This window comes from Olea europaea, unplaced genomic scaffold (genome assembly GCF_002742605.1).
Source record: "Olea europaea var. sylvestris unplaced genomic scaffold, O_europaea_v1 scaffold936, whole genome shotgun sequence".
Lineage (NCBI taxonomy): Eukaryota > Viridiplantae > Streptophyta > Magnoliopsida > Lamiales > Oleaceae > Olea > Olea europaea.
Window position 1 is genome coordinate 142842 of NW_019267851.1, and position 25075 is coordinate 167916.

The 25075-nt window shown below is 33.9% G+C and overlaps 1 protein-coding gene and 1 pseudogene across 4 annotated transcripts in view; both read left to right on the top strand.

Moving 5' to 3' along the window:
• Nucleotides 1–13835, top strand: part of LOC111392507 (armadillo repeat-containing protein 8-like) — a 15899-nt gene extending 2064 nt beyond the window's left edge. For 2 of the 4 annotated variants that reach the window (XM_023017869.1, XM_023017868.1), the window contains 9 exons: nucleotides 689–1408; nucleotides 2582–2677; nucleotides 2761–2844; nucleotides 10105–10336; nucleotides 10422–10582; nucleotides 11990–12268; nucleotides 12680–12775; nucleotides 13136–13313; nucleotides 13478–13835. In XM_023017869.1, coding sequence (XP_022873637.1) covers nucleotides 689–1408; nucleotides 2582–2677; nucleotides 2761–2844; nucleotides 10105–10336; nucleotides 10422–10582; nucleotides 11990–12268; nucleotides 12680–12739 — 1632 coding nt within the window. In that variant the 3' untranslated portion in view covers nucleotides 12740–12775; nucleotides 13136–13313; nucleotides 13478–13835. The remainder of the gene's footprint in view (nucleotides 1–688; nucleotides 1409–2581; nucleotides 2678–2760; nucleotides 2845–10104; nucleotides 10337–10421; nucleotides 10583–11989; nucleotides 12269–12679; nucleotides 12776–13135; nucleotides 13314–13477) is intronic. The other 2 variants (XM_023017870.1, XM_023017871.1) reach the window with 2 other exon arrangements.
• A 395-nt stretch (nucleotides 13836–14230) lies between these two features.
• Nucleotides 14231–19105, top strand: LOC111392519 (annotated as a pseudogene).
• The last annotated feature ends 5970 nt before the right edge of the window (nucleotides 19106–25075 follow it).

Here is a 25075-nt window from a genome sequence, read left to right on the forward strand (position 1 = left end):
ATTTTTTGTTTGGGGGGGGGGGGGATGATTTTTGAAATAGTGTTTTTTTTGGAGAATGCGTGGTTAAAAAGCAGGTAAAAATTTTGGATTTATAGGTGAAAATTTTGGATTTATGTCCAAAATATTTTATTATAAGTGGTTGAAAATGAGTTTTAGAAATAAAGAGTTTTTGGAGAATGATAGACTAATAGGGGCGAATGTTGTGTTTTGTGATTTTGTACTGTTTGGTTTTAAAATTAAGTACTTTTTTATTTGGAAAAATTGAGGTTAAGCTAAATTTAATTAATTTTGTTTTCTATCTGTAGAACTGGAAATAAGTATTTATTGTTGATATTGACTTTGGTGTTGCAATATGCAATGGTTTGAACTGTTGTTTCTGTTTAAAATATTGGCGCTGCAGCATGTATATAAGAGTTTAAATGTTCTGGAAAATGTGATTTTATGGAATCTACTTAATTTTGATTTTTGACAGCCAATAGGAAGCTCCCACTGGGCTTCTTGTGCTATTCTGTCAAATTTAGATATTCTGCTCTTACATTTTTCGTGGTATTATAGTCTTTAGATTATGTATCTTAATGAAGGTTATCATTGCTAATAGCAGGAAAAAATTCTGATATAATCTTATTTGGGTACATATGCATGTTTTTTCTGGTGTATGACAAACTTACTTGGGACCTTCTTTCTGCAGGTTGTGGATGCTGTTGCTCGTTCTCTAAAATGGATTTATCAATCAAAATTGGCTCCGAAGTTCTATTTTCTGGAAGAAAAAAACATGGAATTCCTTCTTTCACTGCTCAACAGCAAGAATGAGAATGTTAGTTGTCTAGGTGCAAATATTATCACGCGTTCATGCCAGACTAGGATGGAGCAGCAGGCATTGAGTGGTGCTGGTGTTATCACGAAGCTTGCAAGTCTTCTTGATGGTTCTCTGAGTCAGAGAGAGGCTAGTTTAGAATCTCTGTCTGTTGTCATGAAGAAAAACCCAGAAATTATTACAAAATTTCTGGGATATCAAAATGGAGGAGCAGTGAATTTTTTGACTGAACTGATCAAGGATAAGCATCCTCGGACAAGATTGCTAGCCTGCGCTTGTTTGATTGTCATCAGAAATTCTTGTACAACATATCTTCAAGATTCACGAATTAAAACTGGATTGGTGCAAACATTACTTGAGCTTCTTGAAGATCCTGATCAAGTTGGAGATGATGCTCCCTTTGTGCTATCTAGTTTAATTGCAGAGAAGGAGGATCTGCAGATGATAGCATTTGAATGTCAGGTTATCGAAAAATTATGCAACTATTTAGAAGCAGGACCATTTCAAGCCAAGCGACTGCAAGGAATATTTTTAGCATTGGCTGATATGTGCTCAGAGTTGGAATGCTGCAGGGATAGGGCCTTTTCTTTAGAGGTTAGTCGTTTAATCTGAAACATTATCCGGGCCATATAGCTATTTCTTGTTATACTAAAGTTTTGTCTAATATTTCTTGTATAATTCTCTTTTTCAATTTGCTAGACCAATTGTTGGAAGAATCAAGTATGAGTTGGTGATCAAAATATATATGATAGAACTTAAAGCATGGTTGCAAAAACAGAGTAATTTTTGCTTAGTCCTTATCCTTTTTTAGGCTTGAAATTTGTAGATATGAATAGTGGAGAATTTTTCATATTTTTAGTAAATCATGATGTTCTAAATTGTAGTACTCCTTGTGTTTTAGGGGTTGTATGGTGAATGAAAATGATCCTGTAGTATATTTAATATGTTGAAACACATAAATATATAACCAGATGTTAGAATTCTGCTATGGTATCATTAGGAAACTTTCAGTGATCTTCACTTGGAAAGAGATTTGTAGCAGATTCAGCCCTGTAGTTTTGTTAAAACCTGTCTGATATTATAGTGATTAATTTTCTTTCAACATTTTAGAGTTTTTCAGTAGGATTGTTATTTGCATGCCGGCTCATAAACATGCAAAAGATAAATTGCAAAGCCCAAAGCATAATGAGTTCAATAATGTTAGCAGGATTAAAGTGTACATGGCCTTGAACTAAAATTGACCTCATTAATGCTATTGAATCATAAAAGGTAATATCTCAATATTCTCTGATTTGAAGGACTACGTTGGGCCTTTCTCTTCTTTCATTGATTTCTTCACAAACTTCTTCTAAATGTTTCTGTCATTTCTTGTCCTTTTTAGGATTCTCAGTTAGTAAATTATTACGGACATGCTGCAAAATCTTATAAATCTTTCCTTTATTCAAATATTTAATCTTGTGCCATATTTTTTTGTCCTATTAGTTAGCTTGTACTTACTCCTGATTATTCATTGAGGGGAACATGTCCAAAAGAGGAGGTGATAGCGAGCTTTGATTATTAGAAAAGTGTATTCTGTGCAAACAGAAGCTATTTGGGGAAAAGTATTATCTTATCAAGATGCTTTGTAATTTCCCTGACTAGCTAACATATTAAATATTTTAATTCAATTAATTTTCAGCGGTAATAAGTCAAAAGCCTTTTGCTTATTGAAGCTATGTATATGTTTTCCATTTGGTTAAATTTTTTGTCACCTGCTTCTGGATGCAGGCATTGATTTATATAAAAGATGCACTAAAACATGATAGTGCTGACGTACGTACTGCAGCTTGCATTTTCTTGAGGAACCTTTCTCGCTCTGTCAAGGTTTTGACATGATATTAGTGCACTTGATTAGCTGAGTCTTTTTCCAACCTGTTCCCTTTGCGCTAATGAAAAATATTGTTCAGAATATGAGTGCAGGTCATTTTACAAATGCAAATATCACGAGTCCCATGGTTCAGCTTTTATGTGACTCCTGTCCTTCTGTCCAGGTAATTCTTTTTTTATTTTTTCCCCCCGGATTGACATCCCTGAGAACTATATTTATATTTTTCTTTACAGAGATAGGTAGCTTTCTATATTTTTCTGCTTTTTTTGCTGACATTTACTCAGTCCAGCTGGCCTTCCATGTTCTGATTAGATGAAAGCTTTAAGTTGTAGGGTAAGTGGGATAAATTATTGACGGTAGCGCAGCTTGAATGGAGCCTCATGCGCTAGTTGTCGTTACAGTTGTGATGGTGAACTTCTTGAAGATGTCAGTTTTTTGGGGTTGTCTGAGAAGCAAAATTATATGGTGAAGTAGTGGACTATTTGGCAAAGTTCAAGGTTAATGTATCATACAAGTGCGCAAGGCGTTACATGTAGATATCTATCTTAACTGTTTCTTCTTTGAAGTGGAAGAGTCATTATTAATTTGGTCTTTGCCATGCACACCTGATGCTCTATATATATCGTAATTATGGGATAGCTCCAATTTTCTGAAGGTCATGTTCATGTCATTGTTCAAAACAAGCCCATAACATCCAGAATTTTACTATTCTCCTACTTATCTCTGTCGACAAACACAACCCTTTTACCTACATTGAAGACTATAAAACCCATTGTTTCCTACATTGCTCCATACATAAATTAAACCCTGAAATGGAAAAGTCTAATTTCAGCTGCTCAGATACCATGAGAAACCACCTCGCATTTTAGTTTATCTCTAAATGCTGATATTGGCACCGTGCTGGAGAGATCTCAATGAAGAATGCACGGTATATTTCATAGTATGTTTTGCTATAGAAGTATATGCTTGGATGGATTATATAGGGAAATACCTCTTGTACGCTATAATGCACTTTAAGAAAATGTATATAAGATTAAAATAATTCTAATGATTCTAAAAATATGTAAAAGAATGTTAAATAAAAATTAAAAAAATCTATTAGGTAATGTTCCATAATGCAAAAGATGCTCATTACTAAATGTCAAAAAGTCCCAATCAAGGTCTTAATGAGGTGAGGCATAAGACTTAAGGCATTTTGAGGTGCAAGTCTCAAGACAAACCAATTAATCCATAAAAACATATAACTACAAATACATGTTCATAATAAACCACAAACAACATTGAAAATCCATAGTGAAACAAAATAACAGAAGTTAAAAGTCTTAAATTACAAATATACCTAGTTTGCTACGTAAGGCACCTAAGCTTGATAACATATCTCGCAAAAAGGTGCTTTCGGTTGATCAAGTCTTTGCTCCAGCTTAAGTTAAAAAGCTGTCCACTTAGCCTACATTGGGAGACAGAGAGACTGGTTCAAAGCTATAATATATCGCTCCTATTCCTAATCGATAACTTTAGGGGTCAATTTGGCTAATTGGGCTTGTGCAAAGGAAGAGGTAAAGGCTTTCTTTCGCTTTCCTGGCCTAATTTCATTCTCTTAGGACGTTAGGAGTTGGCAATATCAACAAAGTAGCAAATAATCATTTCCCTAATTAGTAATTACGTAACAAAATTGTTATCTACTACTAGAAGTGATTTAACCTCGAAAATTGTTTGATATCTTCAATACTAATATGCGAAGAATCATTGATATATTTGATTCACCCGTTCTCCTCATCATTGTTAGTTTCTTCTTCATTGTCATCCTTGAGTTGAAATGTTGGTTTCTCCTTCTCCATCTCCATGTAAAGAAATAAAACGGAAAATAAGAGAACTTATAAGCATTTTTGGATGCTATGAAATAGCCCAAAATAACCTTAGGCCAATGATAAAATTCAAACAAGGCATTACAAATGAGTGCTCTCTTCTGCTATCCCCTTAAGGCTTGGGCTTGAGCACAAGTCTCAATAAGTTGAGGCGTAGGCCTTGACAAATGGCATTCGAGCACAAGTATATAATTAAGTCTTTCATGAGGCTGTCTTAAGGTGCAAGCCTTAAAAAACTTTTGATAATGACAACTATACTGAATGCCCAATTATAATTGAGATTCAACCAAGCGAGTTTATATTATGGGTTCCTAAATGTTTTTTGAGCGAGAAGTGATGGTAAGTATCTACTGGCACGCTATGATATTTTTGACACTCGAATTATTTTGTGTTGATTGATAATGGAGGTAAAAATTTGGTAACCTACATTCAAACTTGGATGTTTTTCCTTGCTTGCTTATAAAATACTTAAGAAAAATGCTAATTTTGCTCCTTAAAAATATCTTTGATATGTCAATAATATAGAGCTCTATATGCAAAATCTACTAATGCGATAGCTAACTATTAAGAGTAAACTCACGGTTTACTAAAAATGTGCGACGGTGGGAATTTTTTGGTCCAGAATGAGGCTTATGTCTTTAGTGATTGAGGCGTAAGCCTCAAAAAGAGAAAGGTATGCACCTTTCTTAAATTATCTTGGGAACCACTTTCGCTTTAAAGTTCTCATATTTTATTAATTGACTTCATTGAAATGTATTTATTTCAATAAAACTTACCTTTTTCATTGATTATTAACAATATATTATCACTGGAACCCATTGTATTTTAATAAAACCTAATTGGTTTCTTTGATATAGTATTGGAAATATGTCACTCATATGAATTGAGGCCTCTTTAGGTCGATGCAAGACATGAATAATCTTCATTTTCTTAATTTGTACTCTTATCACCGCAACCTCCACTTACTAGCTACATTCTCATGCCTTGTCTTATCTTATTCATCCTAACATAACTGCCATTGATCTTAGCATGCTCATTTTTACTACATTTATCTTAAGAACATATTGACTTTTAATAAGCTTACTCTTAAGCCTATAAAACATAGTTAGTCTACTCAATGTAGTGTAAAGGAATCAACTTATTGCATAGAATCTCTATAGCATTTTTCAATTTCATACAATCTTCTCTACTCTTATGACATGATCATCAACTCCTTCTTTGTTAATAATTGTTGTGATGCGAATATGCAAGTGTACGAATTGAATAAGTAATAACGTGATAGTCCGACTATCGTCTAATGAGGATTGTTATTAGTATTGAATTTAACTTTTATATGAAGAATTGATTTTTAAAAATTTCAAAATAAAACCTAACTAAAAGCAAGAATATTCACTAACTAGGTTGACTCTGGGACCTCTAGGAAGTTGAGGTGTTAGGGTGCACGATTTCATCGTACTTAATTCGATTCAATTCCTTTTACCTAGTTCCGACATCACGCGTTCGTGTGGATATTCGAATCTCCTTAACTTATTCAACAATGATGTTCATGTAGAGCCAAGATCACTTTCTATATACGAATTCACTATATCTCTACTTGAACAATGATATACAGAAACCCATTAAATATAAAGGCAATTTTTGAAAAGACTGTAAGTTACTTAATCATATCTCTATTTCTATCCAAATTTATAGTTTCCATGATTAAGAGCTAAAAATGCATGTGCTACCTCTCGTTGTTAATACAATTAACAAACCATTCAAGCGTTGATAAGGCATTCAAAAGGATAAAAATCAACAATTAACGTCAAAACATGATAATAGAAATCAAATTGTCTAAATTAGGTTACATTAATGCCCTAACTAACAAATATAGCTAATATCTAAATTACAAGTACTAATACAAATATCAAATCGACATCACTCGGATTAAAAGAAAAGAGAAGATGTATTGTCGAATCTTATTGTATAACTTCAAACTTCTCATTTGTCTTTGTAACCTTCTAGCTTTGCCAACAATACGGGTCAAAAGTGCTCCATGTATTCTCCAAGCCAACTATTCTAGATCTATAAATATATGATACTCTTCCCTCGTTTTTGTGTAATGCTTGTTGTATGTATGCTTCTAGGTTTTTCAAATCTTATTCATGCCATCAATATGCCCAAATACCTTTTGAAGTCATGTAACTTGAACCAAACTCGAACAACATGATTCTAGTTTAGCATATGCGCAATTTTTTTGCCTTCCTTTTGCTCGTGCAAGATTCTCTTGAGAAATCTTCAAATTTCGCAACACTGTCTTTTACGGGATTGCAAAACTTCTTAGCTTGCCAGGCTTGAGCAAAACACCAATAACCTTATATAGGAAAGTTCAAATTGAAATATGAATGCGTTGAATTCAATAACCTTTGGCACTTTAAATTGTCCACGTGCTCCGACGTAAGACGTTCTTCTTTGCACTTTTTCATTGTATATGTGTGTCCTAGGCTTGAAGTTATAAAATAATTTTAACTTATAAGTGTACTGAATATATGAAACAACACTTTTGGTACAACATGATCCTTTGTTCACTCCATTATTGTCTTTATTCATATTATAATAAGACCTCTATGTAGTAATACTCTCTATAGGAATAACCTCCATGTAGTCATAAGAAATTTTGGTCCGAACTTGAGCCAATTGTAAATAAAAGTAAACTCCACATTGTTATAAGTTATAATTTGTATAGGTCTTGTCTTAAGGAATTTGCCTTCACGTAGTAAAAGTTATCAATCTATTGCAAAAATATATATATTTTATGTTATATTAAAGGTTTAAGATTAATCCCCTATTTAGCGTAGTTATAAATTAGATTTTTAGTAGATTTTGATAATAGTTGATGAAATGTGTGGTTGAAAAGTTTTAAAAATTGTGAGTCCCATGAAATGTATGGTTGAAAATGAGTTGGAGGAATAAATGAGTTTTTGAAAATGAGGGCCAAGAAGGGTTTAAATGTTAAAATGACTTTGCATTTTTTTCAAACCTACGTATTTACATGTATTAGCTTTTTGGAAGCTACATCTATCTCTTTCATCAATCTCCATACCTTGGTTTTAAAATGCTTCATTAATTTAATTATTAATGTAGTGCATACTTTACATCTATTCCACTTGCGCGAAGGATACGCAAGTCAAAAACTAATTTTTGTAACCGCACCTTGATTAGGTTATAACCTTTTCATGGTAATTTATTTGTTTAGTCCAAACGTAGAGGTTTTCCTGTTCTACTAAACTAGCACCACATGTATTATCTCTACCTAACCCAAATCTTTCATATTCCAAAGTACTCCTTCGAAGTTCTAACTTACAATTTAACTCATTTTTTCTCTCGTCAACTAAAATTTCACCAACATACATCGAGGAACTTCATCTTCAATATGTCACGTTAGCTTGTCGATGTGAAAACCCGACTTAAAGCAGAACCATAATGCAAGCCTGTGGTGATGGGGATTTGGATCTTATGCATTTTTAGGCATATAAAAGAGTAACATAATGAAAGAGATGTACCGGTTTCCAGTCACATATGCTACAAAATTTAATCATAAAAATCATGTATCTAATGAAAATCATAATGAAACTAAATAAGAAATTGGCTACGCTGAATTCCACATCAACTACTTCCTATTTTTCTTACCAGGTAAACATTCCAAATTTTTTTGAGAAAGTGTGTAACATGTACAATTTAAGGCCACTTGATTCATATTATTCTTGAACATCAAATTTAGCATCCCTGAACATCAGGAAAAATAGTCTTTCATAATTCAGATCCAAAGAGACGATCATCATGTGCCTTCTGAGTTCATCCCCTTACTTGGTTCTCTGCCACACTCAAGTTCCATCACTATTTGATAATGCATATAAAATAATAATAATAATAATAATAATAAAATAAAATAAAATAACTTTTCTTTCACTTGTTACCACAAGACAACAGGGAAAAGCTGGACTCAGGTTGCTGTTTGGATTAGTCATAGCAAATTATGGTGAAAAATTAAATACAATACACCAAAAAATTGTGCATGACAAACCACTGATTTTGTTATGGCATCTACTAGTGCAGTTTGGAAGAGTGGTCTTCACTGAGCATGGAGAGAATTTGTTGGGGTCTGGATTAAGGTGTTTAAAAGTCATATGAACTCATTACGAGTTGGGAGAATATGAAAGGCCTATTAGTTATGGCAAACGGGGAAGCTTGTTGTTAGATTTAGTAACATTTGGTATCCATATATAGATTTTTTATAATACATTGCTATCCAAGATATGTTGGGTTAGATTATGTACATGTCTCACAAATCATTCCATAATAGCCAACTAATACTTCATTTCCGGCCTGCAGTTTTGCTGGCATGTTTATTGCCTATTAAATACTAAGTTATGTGACCACACTTTAGGCTTGTTATCATGCTTTTCTACTCTCCTATGTAGTTATGCTGGGTAAACCAAAATTTCCAATTTTAGATCGAAGCATGTTTTATGCTTTCTACACCTTCTCTGTTATAGCATGTCTACCTTAGATTTTAGTAACAGTTCGAATCCTTGTTCAGATTTCTAGTACAACACGATACGAAGGAGGTATATTTGGTTAGATTACTTACACTTGTTCCCATGAATTATTCCACAGTAGCCAATTTATAATCCATTGACGGGCTGCTGGCTTGTTTGTCTCCTTCCAAATGTTTAAAACTGAAAAAGTTGTTTGTCCGCGCTTATAGTTGTTTGACCCTGCTTTAGGCTTGTTATCATACTTTTCTACTCTGAAGTAGTTGTGCCAGGTAAAACCAACACGTTGAATTTTAGATCGAGATTACATGTTTAATGCTTTCAACACCTTCTCTGTTATTATTAAGCATCTGCCTAATTATTTCCCTGTGTTTTTACTCTTGATTATAAACTCACAAAGAAGCTGGTCTTAGGTCCCATTTGTGTGCTTTTGAGACCCAAAAGCTTCTTTTGGACCCGATTGGTTAATTTTATAAAAAATGCTAGCCTAATGTGGCTCACACTAAAAAATCTTCCAAAAGAGCTAGTTTTCTCAAAAAGTTCTTCTATAAGAAGCATAAACAAATGTAGAAGCCCTGCCAAACTGGCATAGAAGTTTATTTGGCTCTACATGCTTTGTTATGCATTAAGGCTAAAGTAGCTTTGAGTAAAGAGTTGGATATTTGGGTGTTTGGTGAGTACTGAATGTTGTTTCAAAGAATGATTATGAAGATTATCAATTTAACGTTGCCAAGAAGTATATTTTACTGCTATATAGCATAATACAGTATAACACTGCAGGAGGTGCTGAAAGGGGTCTTAATTGCTTTTCGAGTTGATTGCTTTTCGAGTTGATGTACAAAACATATTTAATGAGATGTCTTTTAGTTAATTCCAATACTTGTACCGTTTGTCGTCAACTTTAATTTTCTCTGCTATTCTCTGACAAATTCCTACATTTTGTTTATAAGAATGAGTCTCCTTTATGGTTCTCAATTTAATTATTAGGTTACTCATAAATGCCTTGAATCCTTAATTTTTCAGATTGCTGCTCTGGGTGCTATCTGCAACATGGTAATTGATTTTACAGCACGTGAATCAATATTCATGCAGGGAGGCCTAAAACAGTTGGTTCAGCTGTCAAAATCAATGGTTTCAGCTATTAGGGTGAATGCCATATGGGCCTTAAGGAATCTGGCGTTCCTTGTAAACAACAGATGCAAAGAAGAAATTCTCTTGGAACTAACAATACCAACGTTAACAAGCCTCATCTGTGGTGATTGTTGCATATTTTATATTAGAAATGTAGCTTTTTTATATGACACTCTATTCACAATCTGCAACTGTATTGGTCAAGGCAGATCCTGAGACTTCTGTTCAAGAGCAAGCTTTGGCTCTTGTTCGTAATCTTGTTGATGGTCCTTCAGACTCTGTGAAGTATGTTTTTGATGAGGCTGGTCTTCTCCTGGATGCTATTGGAAAAAAATTGCACAGCACTGTAAAAATTGAAGTCCTCATTCAAGTAAGAAGCTTTCCCATGTTTTGACCTGGATATGAAATTCTTTATTACTAAATTGGTTGAGTGCCTAAATGCAATATTCCATGATCGTCATTACTACAAAGAAAGGGGTAATAGTGATTTCATCAATAAAAATACGAATAAATGAACAAGGATGTCCATAAGTTGAATGTAGGAGAAAGGAGGATGTTAATATGGATGTGCAGTCTAGCTATAGTTGATAAGGTAAGGATTGAGAATAGACGCCAGTAAGTAGAAGTAACGCTGATCGAGGATAAATTATAAGGGTAACTTAGGTGGTTGGGTCATGTTTTGCATTGGCCTAAAGAGCTCCCGTCCATAAGAGGTAGAGAAAAACTAACTTAGCATGCTGTAGTTGCCTAAGGGTGTAGTTGTTTTAGATGTTTCAGCAGATCTATCAATGAACGGAGCTAAATGTGGTGCTGAAGAATTTACGTAGCTACTCCAAATTTACTGATGATAAGACTTAGCTTGTCATCATTGTAAAAATAAAAAATAAGTATACAAATAACTAATATAGTCTATAGAACCTTACATTTAGAGTTGTGAGTGGATGGCATACCTTGAACTTTTGAAGGATAACTGGGTAAGAAACTCTCTCAGTCAAGCGTTTACCCTTAAAAACTTGGGAGATGAAGCAAGCTAAAGTGCTCTTGAATTTGTGAAGTCTCATATGTTTTAAACTTTATATGGTACTGAAAGTCAAAGACAAATTGTACTATCTTCGATTCCTTCTCTCCTGAAGTACTTCAAGAGACTTGGAAGTAGCTATAACCCAATTTTTTCTTATGATTATGCTTGGGGCATTTCAATCACAGAATCTGGAAATTAGACTTGTCACCAGATTTTCTAAAGCCTTAGTACTTCCATCAACTATAGTAAGTGATTCTAACCTTTAGTTTCATTAAACCAAATGTAAATTCAAGTTGCAAGCACTGATAACTTTTAAGGGAAGAAAGTAAAGTAGACAGACCATGTATTTGTTTAAGGAAAGGAACAAAGTGACAAAGAATGAAGAAAAATGAAATTACATTGATAATCTTCATTTGTAATTGGAATTCCCACTTCTAGTTCCACCTTTTCTTTGTGGAAAACTCCTACCCTAGGACCCCCACAAAAAATAAAATAAAATAAAAGGGACAAGAAAATTTTTTCATGTTGAGTAGAAAATAGTTAATATTGCTATCAGTTTCTTCATTACATGCAAAGATACTCAAAATGGTCTAGAAAGGACGTACAAGAAACTTCTGTCACTGCGCGTCTTTATTTAGGTAATCATTATATGGGTTTGCATGTGTTGATTTGGTAGATACAGATAATTTAAACATTTCACGTATTACGTGCAAGCTCTATAAAAAAAATTTAATAGATTAAAATTTTCTTTTCTAGGGTATGTATGTCCTAAGCAACATTGCTTCTGGGAATGAGATCCAGAAGGAAGCGGCCATGAACCAACTTTTCCCACAGTGCTGGAATAACACACAAACATCTTTTATCAAGTTTTTGCAGAGTACCGACAGCCGATTACGGATTGCTGCTGTTTGGGCTCTTGTAAATCTTACATTTCCAAACAGTCCAGGTGCATGTCGTCGGGTTATTAAACTACTGAATGCTGGCATAATCTCTCAGCTAAAGACTATGGTCAATGATCCTTGTTTGGATGTAAAGGTCAGAAACAAATTTCTTGGATGCATGGTATTGAATTCATGATTTTTGGTAGAGGAAATTACCTAAAGGACAAAAGTAGTGAGAAACTGAAAAATTTCTCCTTTTAAAGCTTTATTTGAGTCATCCTTTCTTGAAAAGAATTAATAACCCAAAGTTGTCCTGGTTTAAAGATAGAAAATTTTCCATTCGCAGTCTTTGTTCACATTCTTCTACAACTTTGATGGAAAAATAATTGCTCTTTAACCCATTTTCATTGTCAGTCTTCAAAGGAAATTGAATATCAAAAGGAAAAAAACGTTGAATAAGCATAGGTGTGCATAGGACCAGTGTTGGGAATCATTTTGGAGGGATGGAAGGAAAAAAAATTTGATTTTTTGAGTCTGACTTGTGTGTTTTTCTGTGCTTTCATAGACAAAAAATGATAAGAGGGAGATGTGCTTAAACTTGTCAACTCAGACAACAACAAAATAGTTACTGTTTCAAGTTCAACAACCTATGCTCAGATCTGTGAGTTTTTACCATTCTAACTATACTCTTGCACTCCCAAAATTTGTTCGACTTCCAACGTTGTGGTTTCATAAATAGCCATCTTCTTCTCAATTTGGTTTGCAGATGATTCTTTTGACGGTTGCCAATGATTACTTATTTTCTTCTTTGTACTACGAAAAAAAAAATGCAAAATCTAAGTGTGAACTTCACAAGGAAGACATTTGGCATGCTTAACATTTTGCACTTCATCAAGAAAGAGGCATTTTGCCAAAAAAATTTAAACAAGTCAATTTGCATTTCAACCCTAGGAAAGTGGTATTCTAAAAAAGGTTATATTGGTTTGGTAGCTAAAGCTTTTTTCTTTATTTCATCTTGCAGCTTCGAGCAAGGGTGGTTCTTGCACAATCAATGGTGTTTAGTGATGCTTAAACATGATATTCTACTATCACATGCTAAATTCAACATCTAACAACTGAGATTCGAATGCAAGGTGGTGCCTGGGCTTTACCATATTAAGTAAGATGCATATGCTTCCATCAGGGCCTATGACCACATGGTATGTCTTTATCAATGTTTAGAGATGATTTTACTTTTGCACAAACATGGATGTGATTTATGGGAGCAATTATATTATTCGGCACATTTCTGAAATGTCATTTAGAGTTGCTTTCAACTTTCACCAGATAAGTGACCTTACGCTCCAATTCCTTTCTTTTGCAGGTGTGATATATTGATTCCCAATTTTTTCCTTCGTTCCATCATTGGTCTTTACATAAACCTTTCAGACGATGCTCCCCATAATTTTGGATTCAATTTTTTTGTATTAGTGATGAGCTTCGATGCAGACTTTTAACTTTCAAATGTACCTATTCTTTTCCTTGGCCTGCTCCAATGGCCGTAGAGCTCGGGTTTTGGGTCGTTTTATACGCAGATTTATTGTCACTTATTATCACCGCATCACAGACAGGCTTGCATATATATGAAAGTTGTGTAGCAGTGCTAAGTTTGATAGAGAAGATGTGCAATGGCTTGCAACATGTTCGCGGAGTCTAAACGTCTTAGTAAATGTTTGGATATATTGTCCCTTTTTTTTACTTATAAGTAAAATATTACTTATTTTAAAAGTATCTCCTAATTTTTTTCACTTTGGACAATAATCATTTAATATTGTACATACAAGAATCTAACAGAAAAACTGAACTATTTCTCTATTTTTTGAAGGGGAATTATCTCTTTATTTGAAAACCAATGAAGCAACTATATTAAAAATAAAAAGTAGAAATATGAATTTATTGCACAATTTTCTCCATGTCCCGAGGGACCGACTTCATAGTTCTCTCTTCAGCCGTCACATGCAATGCAAGCGTACGCGCCCAATTCTGAGCAAAAACCTAACAATAACATCATCGCCTCGCTTTCGCGTGGTGGAAGATTTAGCAAAGAATCCTCAGAGCCCATTTAAAAACCTACACAATGTTCTACAGAGGGCAAGAATTTCTGTACTGCTTATTTATTTTTTTTCATCATCATTGTTCAGTATCTTCATATTGAGTCAAGATTGTATTTTGTTTTTTCACTTGACAATTGTTCTTGGTTCACAACAAAAACGTGCATCTTTTTTTTAGTGCCCTAGTTTTATTTTGTGCATGTTTTTCTTCTTTTCTTATGTTTATATTTTCGGTGTCTGATTATAGGTTTAATTTTTTTTATTTTTCACTAATTGAGATTCCGGTTAATTTTTATTATTTTTTCATGAATGCAATTCCAGGTACCCAATTTCATACCAGCAAATAAGCATTATTTTTATTTTCAGATTCTTTAGTTAATGTGTTATTAGTTACCTGGTTATCTTTATATTTATAAATAACTGGCTTTGCTCAAAATTAGCTAGCTAGCTTTGATTTACCGCCTCTAGGAAATCCTAATAAGTTGGGATAAAAATTGTCCAGTTTTTTTTTCATTTTTTTTTTTTTTTAAATTGCATTTCCAGACTTCCAGTTCTTGCGGAATAAAATGTGAAAGTATGGATCTGATTTTCACTGTGTTTAGAATGAATTGGAAAGTTGGTTTCATACAGCAAGTTCGGTATGAATTTTAGTCCTGCTTAATTTCTTCTTTTGTTTGCAAATCTTATATTTTAACTTAAATATATCTTCATTTCTATTATTTCTTTATAGCTCCAAAATAGAAGTTGCTATTACTTCAGGAGTAGATTATTAGATCCCTGGTATTTTGGTATTCTGTATATTAGCCTCTTGTCAAATGATTATAGCTTGGAGTTTGCTATGTTCCTTAATGACCAGATTTCGTGGGGCTTTTAATATTGTCTCTTCCTTTTTCTTTTTTGGGTTTGAAAAGAATAATAACAACGATGCTAATTCATGGAAAAGGAATTGTGTCGTTAGTTCAATAAATCATATGACGCATTTTTTCGGGGGATTGTGAATGTAGTACTGAAACAGTGAGTTTCTTTGTGTTTGTATGGCAATGAAGTCAATACATAGACAGTGGAGATGCACGAGAGATGTGTTTGAAACGGCAGCGATTGATGGATCAGGGCTCTTCATATTATGGGACTCCTCCTGGTCTGAGTTACGTGTAAAATATTCCACCCTTTCCCTGTTGTCTGACTACGAGGTCTTCCGTTCGATTGTACAGAAGCTGAAATTGCTGATTTCTTCCATGGTTTAGACATTGTTGACGTCTTGTTTGTCCATAAGGGTGGCAAATTCCCTGGGGCAGCTTATTGCGTTTTGGGTTATCCTCTTCAAATCGATTTTGCTTTACAGAGAAATAGGCTAAATATTGGTAGGATATATGTTGAAGTTTTCCTAAGCAGAAAGGATGAGTACTACAAGGCAATAGCAAATGAAGTTTTTGATGCTCAAGGTGGTTCGCCCATCGTGGTGCCCCGAGAGCGAGATCTTTCGATGAGAGCAAGTTTGCAAGTCCCGAGGATTCGAGAGCTGCAATTGCTAAGGATGCAGGATGACCCTGCGCTATCGCTAAATAGAGTTCTTCCCTTCAACACATGAGGATTTGGAAGAATCAACTTCAAGGGGCAGGTGACTATCTTTTTGATGCAGGACGAATTAAAAAAATAGAAAGAAGAAGCAAGAAATGGGGGAGAACCGGAGAGAATGGGGGGAGAAATCGGAAAAGAAGCAGAAATTCATGGGGGAGGGAGAGGAAGAGGAAGGAAAAGCCATAGGCAACAAAAAATATTATTCATTCATCATCAAAACTAATGAAATTACATCGCAATTAGGTTTAAATAGTAAAGACTAAAACCCTAAGTAGAATGGACTTGGGCCAACACAAGCCCAATTGCATAAATAAAATCTAAAACATGAATAAAGTCCAACTAAAAATAAATAAAAAGTAGATATCCTCATCACCTTTACTTTCTTTCTCCTTTGCTATTGAAGGCCTACTATCCCTGGGAGTCATTGTTGTTTCTTAACATTGCTAGTTTGAATTCCTATTATGTTGTCTTGGCTGCTATGTATTTTTCTATAATGATTGCCTTATATATTGTGGCACTTCATAACACCATTATGTTGACTTATACCCACTCAACTTGTTTTGAATTCCTATTATGTTGTTTTGGCTGCTTATAAAACCATTTACACTTTTTCTTCCCGTTTTCACATTTGGAAATTTTGTCTTTACATATCATATTAGTACATACGTTTCCTGAGTAATCATGATGCATAACATGATGTACGAAATAAATGCTGATCATGGCATTCTTATGAATCATATCGAAATTTTTATTCTGGTTTACTTATACTTGCAACATACAAAGTCATACTCCCAAATTTAGAGCCTCCTTGATGTAGATTTTTGAGAAGAGAGTTTGTTGGAGAATGTGGAGTTAAAAAGTTGGGGAAAAGTTGAGTCCATGTGTAAAATTATTTTATTGGGAGAGTTTGTGGTTGAAAATGAGTTTTAAAAAATCTATACCAAATAGGGGCTTAAAGAAACACTACATTGCTCCTGACACGTCACTGTCCCATTAGCTTGATTTACATTTCTGCCAGAAAAAATGATTGTGCCATCTAATGCAGCCATCAATCATCAACATAAACGGTTTCGACCTCTCTTGTTTTCCTTTGGGGAGACCCTGTGAAGTCACCTTGTAGGAAACCTATTTCATGCAACTTTAACTTATGGTTATGAATTAACTTCTAGTGAATTTTTCATGTATCTTTACTGGTACTACCATTTATATATATTGTTGTAAAATTTTGTTTCGCAGGTGTACGATCCATAACAAGTAATAGTGGACCTAAGAGTCCGGATTGTCGATCCCACAATGACTGTTTTCTAGCACTTAATTCATTTTTTCTTTAACTACTATTTGACTAAAACAAATTAAAGGTTGTAAAATTTGGGTTTTAATCTAAATTCTAGAAAATAAATGAATGTTCATACGATTGATTGGAGAATCAAATAATGAATGAATGTTAGGGTAAAATGACTTCACCAATTGATCATCTTTACATCTCAAATTAAAATTCAATTCTAATGTAGTGCTCGGTCGAATTCTCCTATTATATTCAATTTACCCCTCTTGAGTTCTCATTGAGCCTATTCAACCAATTGGATTTTTAGCGTGCGGCTCTCTCCCTAATTTAGGTCTTCAATTGTGTATTTATAATGTCTTGGAGTTTAGGGAAAGATTTGGAGGTGAGTTGGGCCGAGAAAGAATGGTAAAAACCCAAAAAAGTTACTCCCGCATGGTGGCGCCTGGGCGCTGCGATTTGGGCGCCTGGGCGCTGACTTTCTGTCAAAATTTCAACATCATGGCTTCTAGGCGCTGAGGACTACTTCGGTTGCACTGCACAGCTTTCAGTATTTTTATCATAATTCTTTCTTCTAATATTCGATTGAGGCAATTCAAGATGCCTTGGAAAAGTAACTCAAAGGGCTACAACTTTGCTTCAGATATTATTCTACAATTCGATCGTTTGCTATGTCAAAAAATGAGTCTCAATATGAGGCTGAAAACCCGGTGCAAAACTTTTTGGTTGGAAAATGATTTATGATCATATCTTGACTAAATTTGATCCCTTTGATACCTTCCTTCATCCAACTGGCTTTTAGAACTCTCGGATCTTCATTTCAAGTTTCGACACGACTTTTGATTAATTGCATTATAATCCTCGAACTTTGGATCTCTTACATTTTGGTCATTTCATCCAAATTCGCTAGCTTTGCCTATTTCTTTCCTTTGACCTCTTTTAGCTCTTATTTTCTCCACTTCCGTCAATCTACAAAACAACACCAAAATCACTTGTTAGCACTTCTAAAATACTCTCCAAGATAACAAAATCATGAAATTAATGGCATAATATAATGAGTGTAAATCACTCATCATATATATATATATGAATTGTAGACACTTCTACAATATAGTGGGTGCGAGCTTATTTGCATCAGTTCATTGGAATTTTAATTCCCTTTGCAACTAGAGGTTGTACATTATATATTAACTTTTCCTGGGGAAATTGTCAATGCATTGTCACATGAGACACCACATGGAAACATTATCCCTCGATGTCTTGTTAAGGGTGGCGTGGGGTTTATGGTTTGGCAATAATGAAAATAGAAAATAAAGATAGAATATACATGTATGTGCTTAAGATATTCTTTGGTTTAGTATATCTGGATATTGTAACTAAATGAATGTGTTAGGGTTTTGCAACATCCAAAATTGTTTCTCTGCTCTAACTCTGAATTTTTAATGGTGAAATGATTAGTTTACCTGAAAGATTTTGGGTCCTAATCCATTGTGAAGAAGGCCTTCTACACGAGAAACTGGGTCATTCCCCATTCTATCTCTTTTATTTGGTGGAAGGAAAATTTCCCTAGGATGTCAAGTACCATTTTCTTAAAATGTATGAAATCTTAATGGTCCTTGTATACATCATTCATGTGATACCATTGTGCCTTTATGAAGGCTGTTTAGCGAAACCGAGTTCTATAATTTGAATACTAATAGAGGTGCTAATGACCCCTCTTATCAGATTATTGCTAAAATCATACAAGGGGAACGAACTAACTGAACCAATATCTGTATTGTGAATGAGGGGATTGCCATTTTCAGCTGGCAAAGATGACATAATTGATTTCTTTAAGAATTTTACTCTGTCAGAAGATTCAATTCATATTACCCACAATTACGAGGGAAAGCCCACAGGAGCAGCTTTTGTGGAGTTTGCTAGTGTGGACGATACAAAAGCAGCACTGTCTAAGGATAGTATGACACTAGTGAGTCGTTATATAGAACTATTTCCATCATTACTTGACGAGATGAATGAAGCAGTTTCAAGGGGATGGTGAAAATTTCAGCCTCGATGTTTTTGTTCTGTACTTCGATAACCTTAATGCCACTAAACTGCATGGAATTTGTGCCTTAATTCTTAGCTTAATTTAAGAATTAGAAATGATGCCATTTCCCTGAATTTTGATGCTTATTTGCAGCTGCTATGTACAAGTGCCTCTATGTTATGACATTTGATTGGTGTATGCATTCTTTTATCATCGAAATGGTTATTTTGGTTCCATAATCTGAACCCACAACTTATTTTGGCTTAAGTTGATGGAAATGTTCGACGGACAATGTTAAAAAGGAAAGATGTTAAAATGTTGTTTATTATATTGTCTAATCCATATTCATATTTCGTACCCTTGAATATAACTATATAGCTACACAGATGTAAAATGGCTTGTGTTGGGCCTGGATTGGCTGGGTTGCGAGGGCCAAATTGTCAACGGGTATGGTTAATCAAATCTTTATTAAAAAAAAAAAAGAAAAAGAAAAAGAAAAAAAGGGGGTTCAGAAAACACGTGAAGATTGACAATGCCCCAAATTTGAACTCATTGTGTCTAGAATAAAGCCACTTATCCAAGCTTAAAAATAGGAGAGAAGGAGACAGACTGATTTGATAGCAAATAATTGGTGTTTTAGTTTTAATTGTTTAAACTGTTCAATTATGCGTCGACACGTATTATACCAGTTTTTGAACTTGTATGTGTAGCATAATTGTTCTGTCTATTTGAAATTTTTGCATCCCACAGCCCAAGAAAATCAGAGACGTGCACGTGTGTCTAATCAGCAGATGCTAAGATTTTACCTTATTTTTGGGGTATGCAAAGTTCTAAACGCCCCATAAATTGAATGTTAAAAACGTGCATTACATTAATAAGAAAATGCCAATCAGGTAATATTAATTATATATTTATTCAAAAATGGTCTTGATTTGATTATTATGCACTTATTCAAAATTTTAATCTTCGTTATATTTTTCCTAGGAATGAGGGTAAACCTGTCGGGAATTAATCCTTATCTACATGATCCTAGGGGCCAAAAATATCTTTCAAATTACGATTTCTTAGTAATTACTTAAAATAAATGCAATTTATTGGTATATTAATTATTATGGATGAAATATAACAGCAATTTCCCTCAAGAGGAATTACAAATAAATTTGAACATTTAGTGTATGAGAAGAGAGAGAAAAATATAATTTCAAAAAGGAAGGATGGCGAAATTTTTCGTTCATAATTTCTCCGTCATTGCTTTGTCTCGATTAGTAAACGGGATGAGAATGGGGAAGAATTCTTGGAACCCATCTTATTCTCCCCCAACTTGCCTCATCCCTACTAAAAAAGAAAAGTACACGATAAAATTATTATTTATTGTTGTTATTAGTCTCAAGAAAAAATGTGACATCGTGATAAAATTTCTATTGGGGTCATCGATAGAATTACTAATTTTATTTCACAAAATAAAAGTTGAAAATTTTTGTCGGTATATCGGCGACACTGCTCATAAAATTAGGAATTTTATTTCACAAATAAAAGTTACATGATCGATGGAAATTTCAACATAACAAATCAATTTCAGGATGAATCTTTCTTTGGTGATGATTTACTAAAATTAATTTAATTAGAAATAAAATTTCCATTGGTAATATATTAAAAATATCGACATAGTTTCGTCAAATGACCTCCCCGTGTACCCTACAACTTACATATTCAGTCGATAACTTTCATCGACTATGAAAAATGCTTTCAAAACTAAGATTTCCGGGGTAAGACTTTTATTGACGAATTCTGTGATAAAATTTTTAATAACAAAAAATATTAGTACGATGTGACGTTTCTTATGCTTTAAGAATAAAATCAATTGAGATTAAATGTTAAACCGTTACTTTGATCAAATTTGAACCATGGCCCCATAATTGTATTTATTTATACCATTTTAAATGAGGACAAAGCAAAAGTATTCAATTTGAATTCTCAAAATTTAATACTCATTTGTATCCTCTATTGGGCAGCGGGCAACCTGCCCGCATCATTCCTTTTCCTTATAAACAGACCCAAAAATGGAACACACATCCCCATCTCCTTCTCCCAATTGCTTAGGGGTTTTGATTTGAATCCAATATTCCCTCTTCTTTTCATTTTCATCATATATCATTAAGAACACCATTTCTTGTACTGTTTTTGCTTCCTCCTTTCTTTTCAATTTTGATTATAAGTAAAAAACTATTTCATTTTCTTGTTTGTTAAATAGGTTCTCTTGATCCAATTTTGAGGATATTTTTTGGGTTTTTTATTTTATTTTTCTTTCGATTTCAAGATTGTACTGATTAGGGTTTTTTGGCAGCTTTGTTTCCAAAGTAATCCCTCGACTTTTATTACTTTTTCAGTCAAAAAATGAGTGGTTTCATAAAGTAATTCTTACAAGTTTTCTAGATATGGTGATCTGTTTTTCACTTTTTGCCATCCTTTCAATTTTGTTATGATCAGTAAAGATTTCAGCTGAATGTTCTATCTATATAGTTTATAGCCTTAACACTTCATTCCACTTTCTCTCTATAGTACCCTCAAATGGGTCCATCTTGTAGGAGAAGAACAAGAAGCACGAGAAAATCATTATCAAGAAAAACCCTTTGCAAGAAAAAGCCTCATAATTCAAAGAAAAATCCAGAAATCTCGGCCGTTTCTTCGCCTTCTTCCACATCGCAGGCCAAACCCTCGTCAAATGATTCATTGAAGATAGATTCTGGCTCCACAGATTTTGATCAAAGTATTGATATGTTGTCAAGCAGTAGTGCTTGTTCCACACCTAAGGCCGATAGATTCCGAATACCGGAGATTACGACTTGCCCTCCGGCACCAAAGAAACAAAGAATAGTTAAAAGTTGTGCGTTACGAAGAAGCCCTATAGCCTTCTTCGATCCTCCCGATGTACAGCTCTTCTTTTGTTTTGCTCTTCGTGGAATCTCGGGCTGATACTTGAATGAGGGTGTTCGTAATTTACAAGAGTATGTTAGTCTTGACCTTTATGGATTGTCTTCACTTCTAATTATATGTCACTTTTGTTTGATTATCTTAGATTGGAGTGAGACTTGAGTTTTATGAGTTGCTTTTAGAAATTTGAAGCAGATTTCAATTAGTTTTTTTAGCTAATTTTTGCTGGTTTTTCTGGTGTGTAGGAATGGTATAGATGAGCTAAATTTTTTAGCTGGGCTTGTTTTTTGTGATTTTCTTTAAATTTTTTTCTGACTTCTGAAATTTGAAAGAGTGCAATTTGATGGCATGTTTGTGCTTTATATTCTGTATGCATGATTAATCAATGGCAAGTGAAAGAGTGGGACTATTTTTCAAGCTAGTATACGATAATTAAGTTCTTCTCGACTGATTCTACCGTAGAGGCTAATGATGGATAGCAACCGTGCAGACTGTCGACTGTGATAATAATCTTGAGAATTTTGTAGTGCTCCTGGTCTGCAAACTGACAACGGCACTGAATGTTCATTGAATCTTGCAAAGAAATTGATAAACATGCATGCCTGCAAGGTCCTTCCAAATAAATACTGTCATTTTTGTACGTTACATGGCACATAGAAACAATAGGTACAAAAGTGCGACAATCGATTTTTGAACTGAAATATTTCTAGTAACCTTAAAACTTTGACATTTTATATCCAGTATTTAAACGCTAAGACAGGAAATAACGCAACTGATCGACACATACACAAAACTGTTAGATGTCCATCGGCCATCGCACGGCTCAGGCAAGGGATAGAATCATCAAGTTTTGCCACTAATTTGATGATTGTAACAGTAACTAAATGTCCCATCTTCCAAAAAAGGCCTTCCCATATTCAACTTTTAGCATTTGAACATAATATATCTGATGCAGGTCATGGCAGCCCCCCTCTTGTTTACTATCTCAATCCTCATTCTCCATTTCTTCTCAATTTCTAGGATTAAAAGTCCGAGACGGGACCAATTCTTATCCCACCCCATTTATGAAAATTGTATACACATCAATTTTTGATGGAAAAAAGACTAAGAATAATGCTATTGATCATTTGCCGAGATTAGAGATGCATCACCAATTAAGCAATAAATCAATCCTCTACTTTATTGTCCAATTAAGTGCATCAAAACTACACCCATGTTTGGCCGGGATAAAATAAGATTTTTAGTAGATTTTAATTGAAGTTAATGAAATGTATGGTTAAAAAGTTGTAAGATACATAAACTGTGATTGAAATGAATCATTGATTTTGATTTAGATTAAAATCTTTAATCAGTATCAAACAACGACTATGAATTAGTACACATGAAAGAAACGCGTTAAACACTTTTTAGGCGGGGTGGTTTAACAAAATATTCCTTTTCACTGTGGAAAACAAAGTTATGTCAACATTGATGTTTTTAATGCTGAATTGCTTGATTATTGGTGGAAGGTGGTGGGTATCTATATGTCTGACTCTTACCCAACATCAGTAAGGGAATCCAAGGAAAAGGCTCGTGCGGGTTTTGATCAATGATTCAAACATTAGAAAATCTCAAGAAAATTTCATCATTTTTACATTCTTTTTCTTTACTATTTTTCTGGTTGGCGATGCTTAAAGCATCTGTGGGTATTTATTCACTCATTCTATTTTTACTTTGATGATACAGTTGTTGTCAATGATGAAGAGAGGTGTACTGGAGTATTTTGGGACTTCAATTATAATTATTTTGTTTCACTTGCATCAGAACAAGATTCTCATCATTTAATTTCTTACTGGGGTGGAAATTAATTAAAAATGAAGAGTTCTTGACGAAAAATAGAATTAGAATTTAGCCATGTTAGAAATTTTTTTTCTCTTCCTCTTGGAATAAATTTATGGGCCTAAACTTTTGCTTTTTCTTCACTAAGAGAAATATTCTTCTGAGACTAAAATCAAATCAAAGTGGGGAGAAATATGTCAAAGAGGAGATTTATATATAATTGCTCTCTAATTGTTTAACAAAGTATGAGCAGACAAAAACTCACTGTATTCTCCCAAGATAATTTAAAATTTTAAATGAGATTGTTTATAAATAATTTACTCGTATAATTCGATTTATATCAATCATAAATCTTTTGAAGTTAGCTATGTCACTCCTTTTCTGCCATTTATTTTTAGTTCATTACTATATCTACTGGACGAATTCAGTATCCGATGCAGCTAGTCAGTAGTAATTAGAGACCACCCAACAAGAAATACCATATCGTTAAGAAGTATTAACTTAGCAAAATCTTTCTTATTTATTGTGGCTCCGGAGCCTTCAAATTTAACATATTTTTCAGCTTCTTGGTGATAATTCTTTAGTTGTTATTACTTATCCTAACTTATTTAATTTTCTGCTAAGGGCAAAATTGCATTTTGTCGTGGTGGTTGCGATGTATGAAATGAGGAGGGAACATTGATTGCCCTTAAATGCATCATGACATGAAATAAAGAAGCCTGCAAGTGGATAAAGTTTTAGCTTTTTATATCTCATCTCCACAAGCCTTTATAGGAATTATATAATTGGTTATATTGCAGACATATATGTGTAAGCATTCACATAAATTAAATAGTGGACTATGACATTGTTCTTCTTAAATGATGTGCCACCCTCCCCCCCGCCCCCCAACCCCAACACCAAATCTTTTCAATGTATTGTGGTGGACCAATGTTTGCTCATTATGAAGAATATATTAGATATATATAGGAGTCAATGTGAAAGATGTTTCTAATTGAGACTTGAGCATATTTCATTTTTATTGTATGGATTAGATATTGATTCTCTTTCTAAAATTCGAAAAATCGTATATCGCATAATTTACTTATATAATGGCAAGGTGTAATAATTTACCCACAACAATCTCTCGTCGCAATTAAGTGGGCACTGAGCAATACGTAAGTGTTAGACCTTTGAGCCTATTAGCTCTTCAATTAATGAAATCCGACTACGTTACATCATCATCCTAAAGTT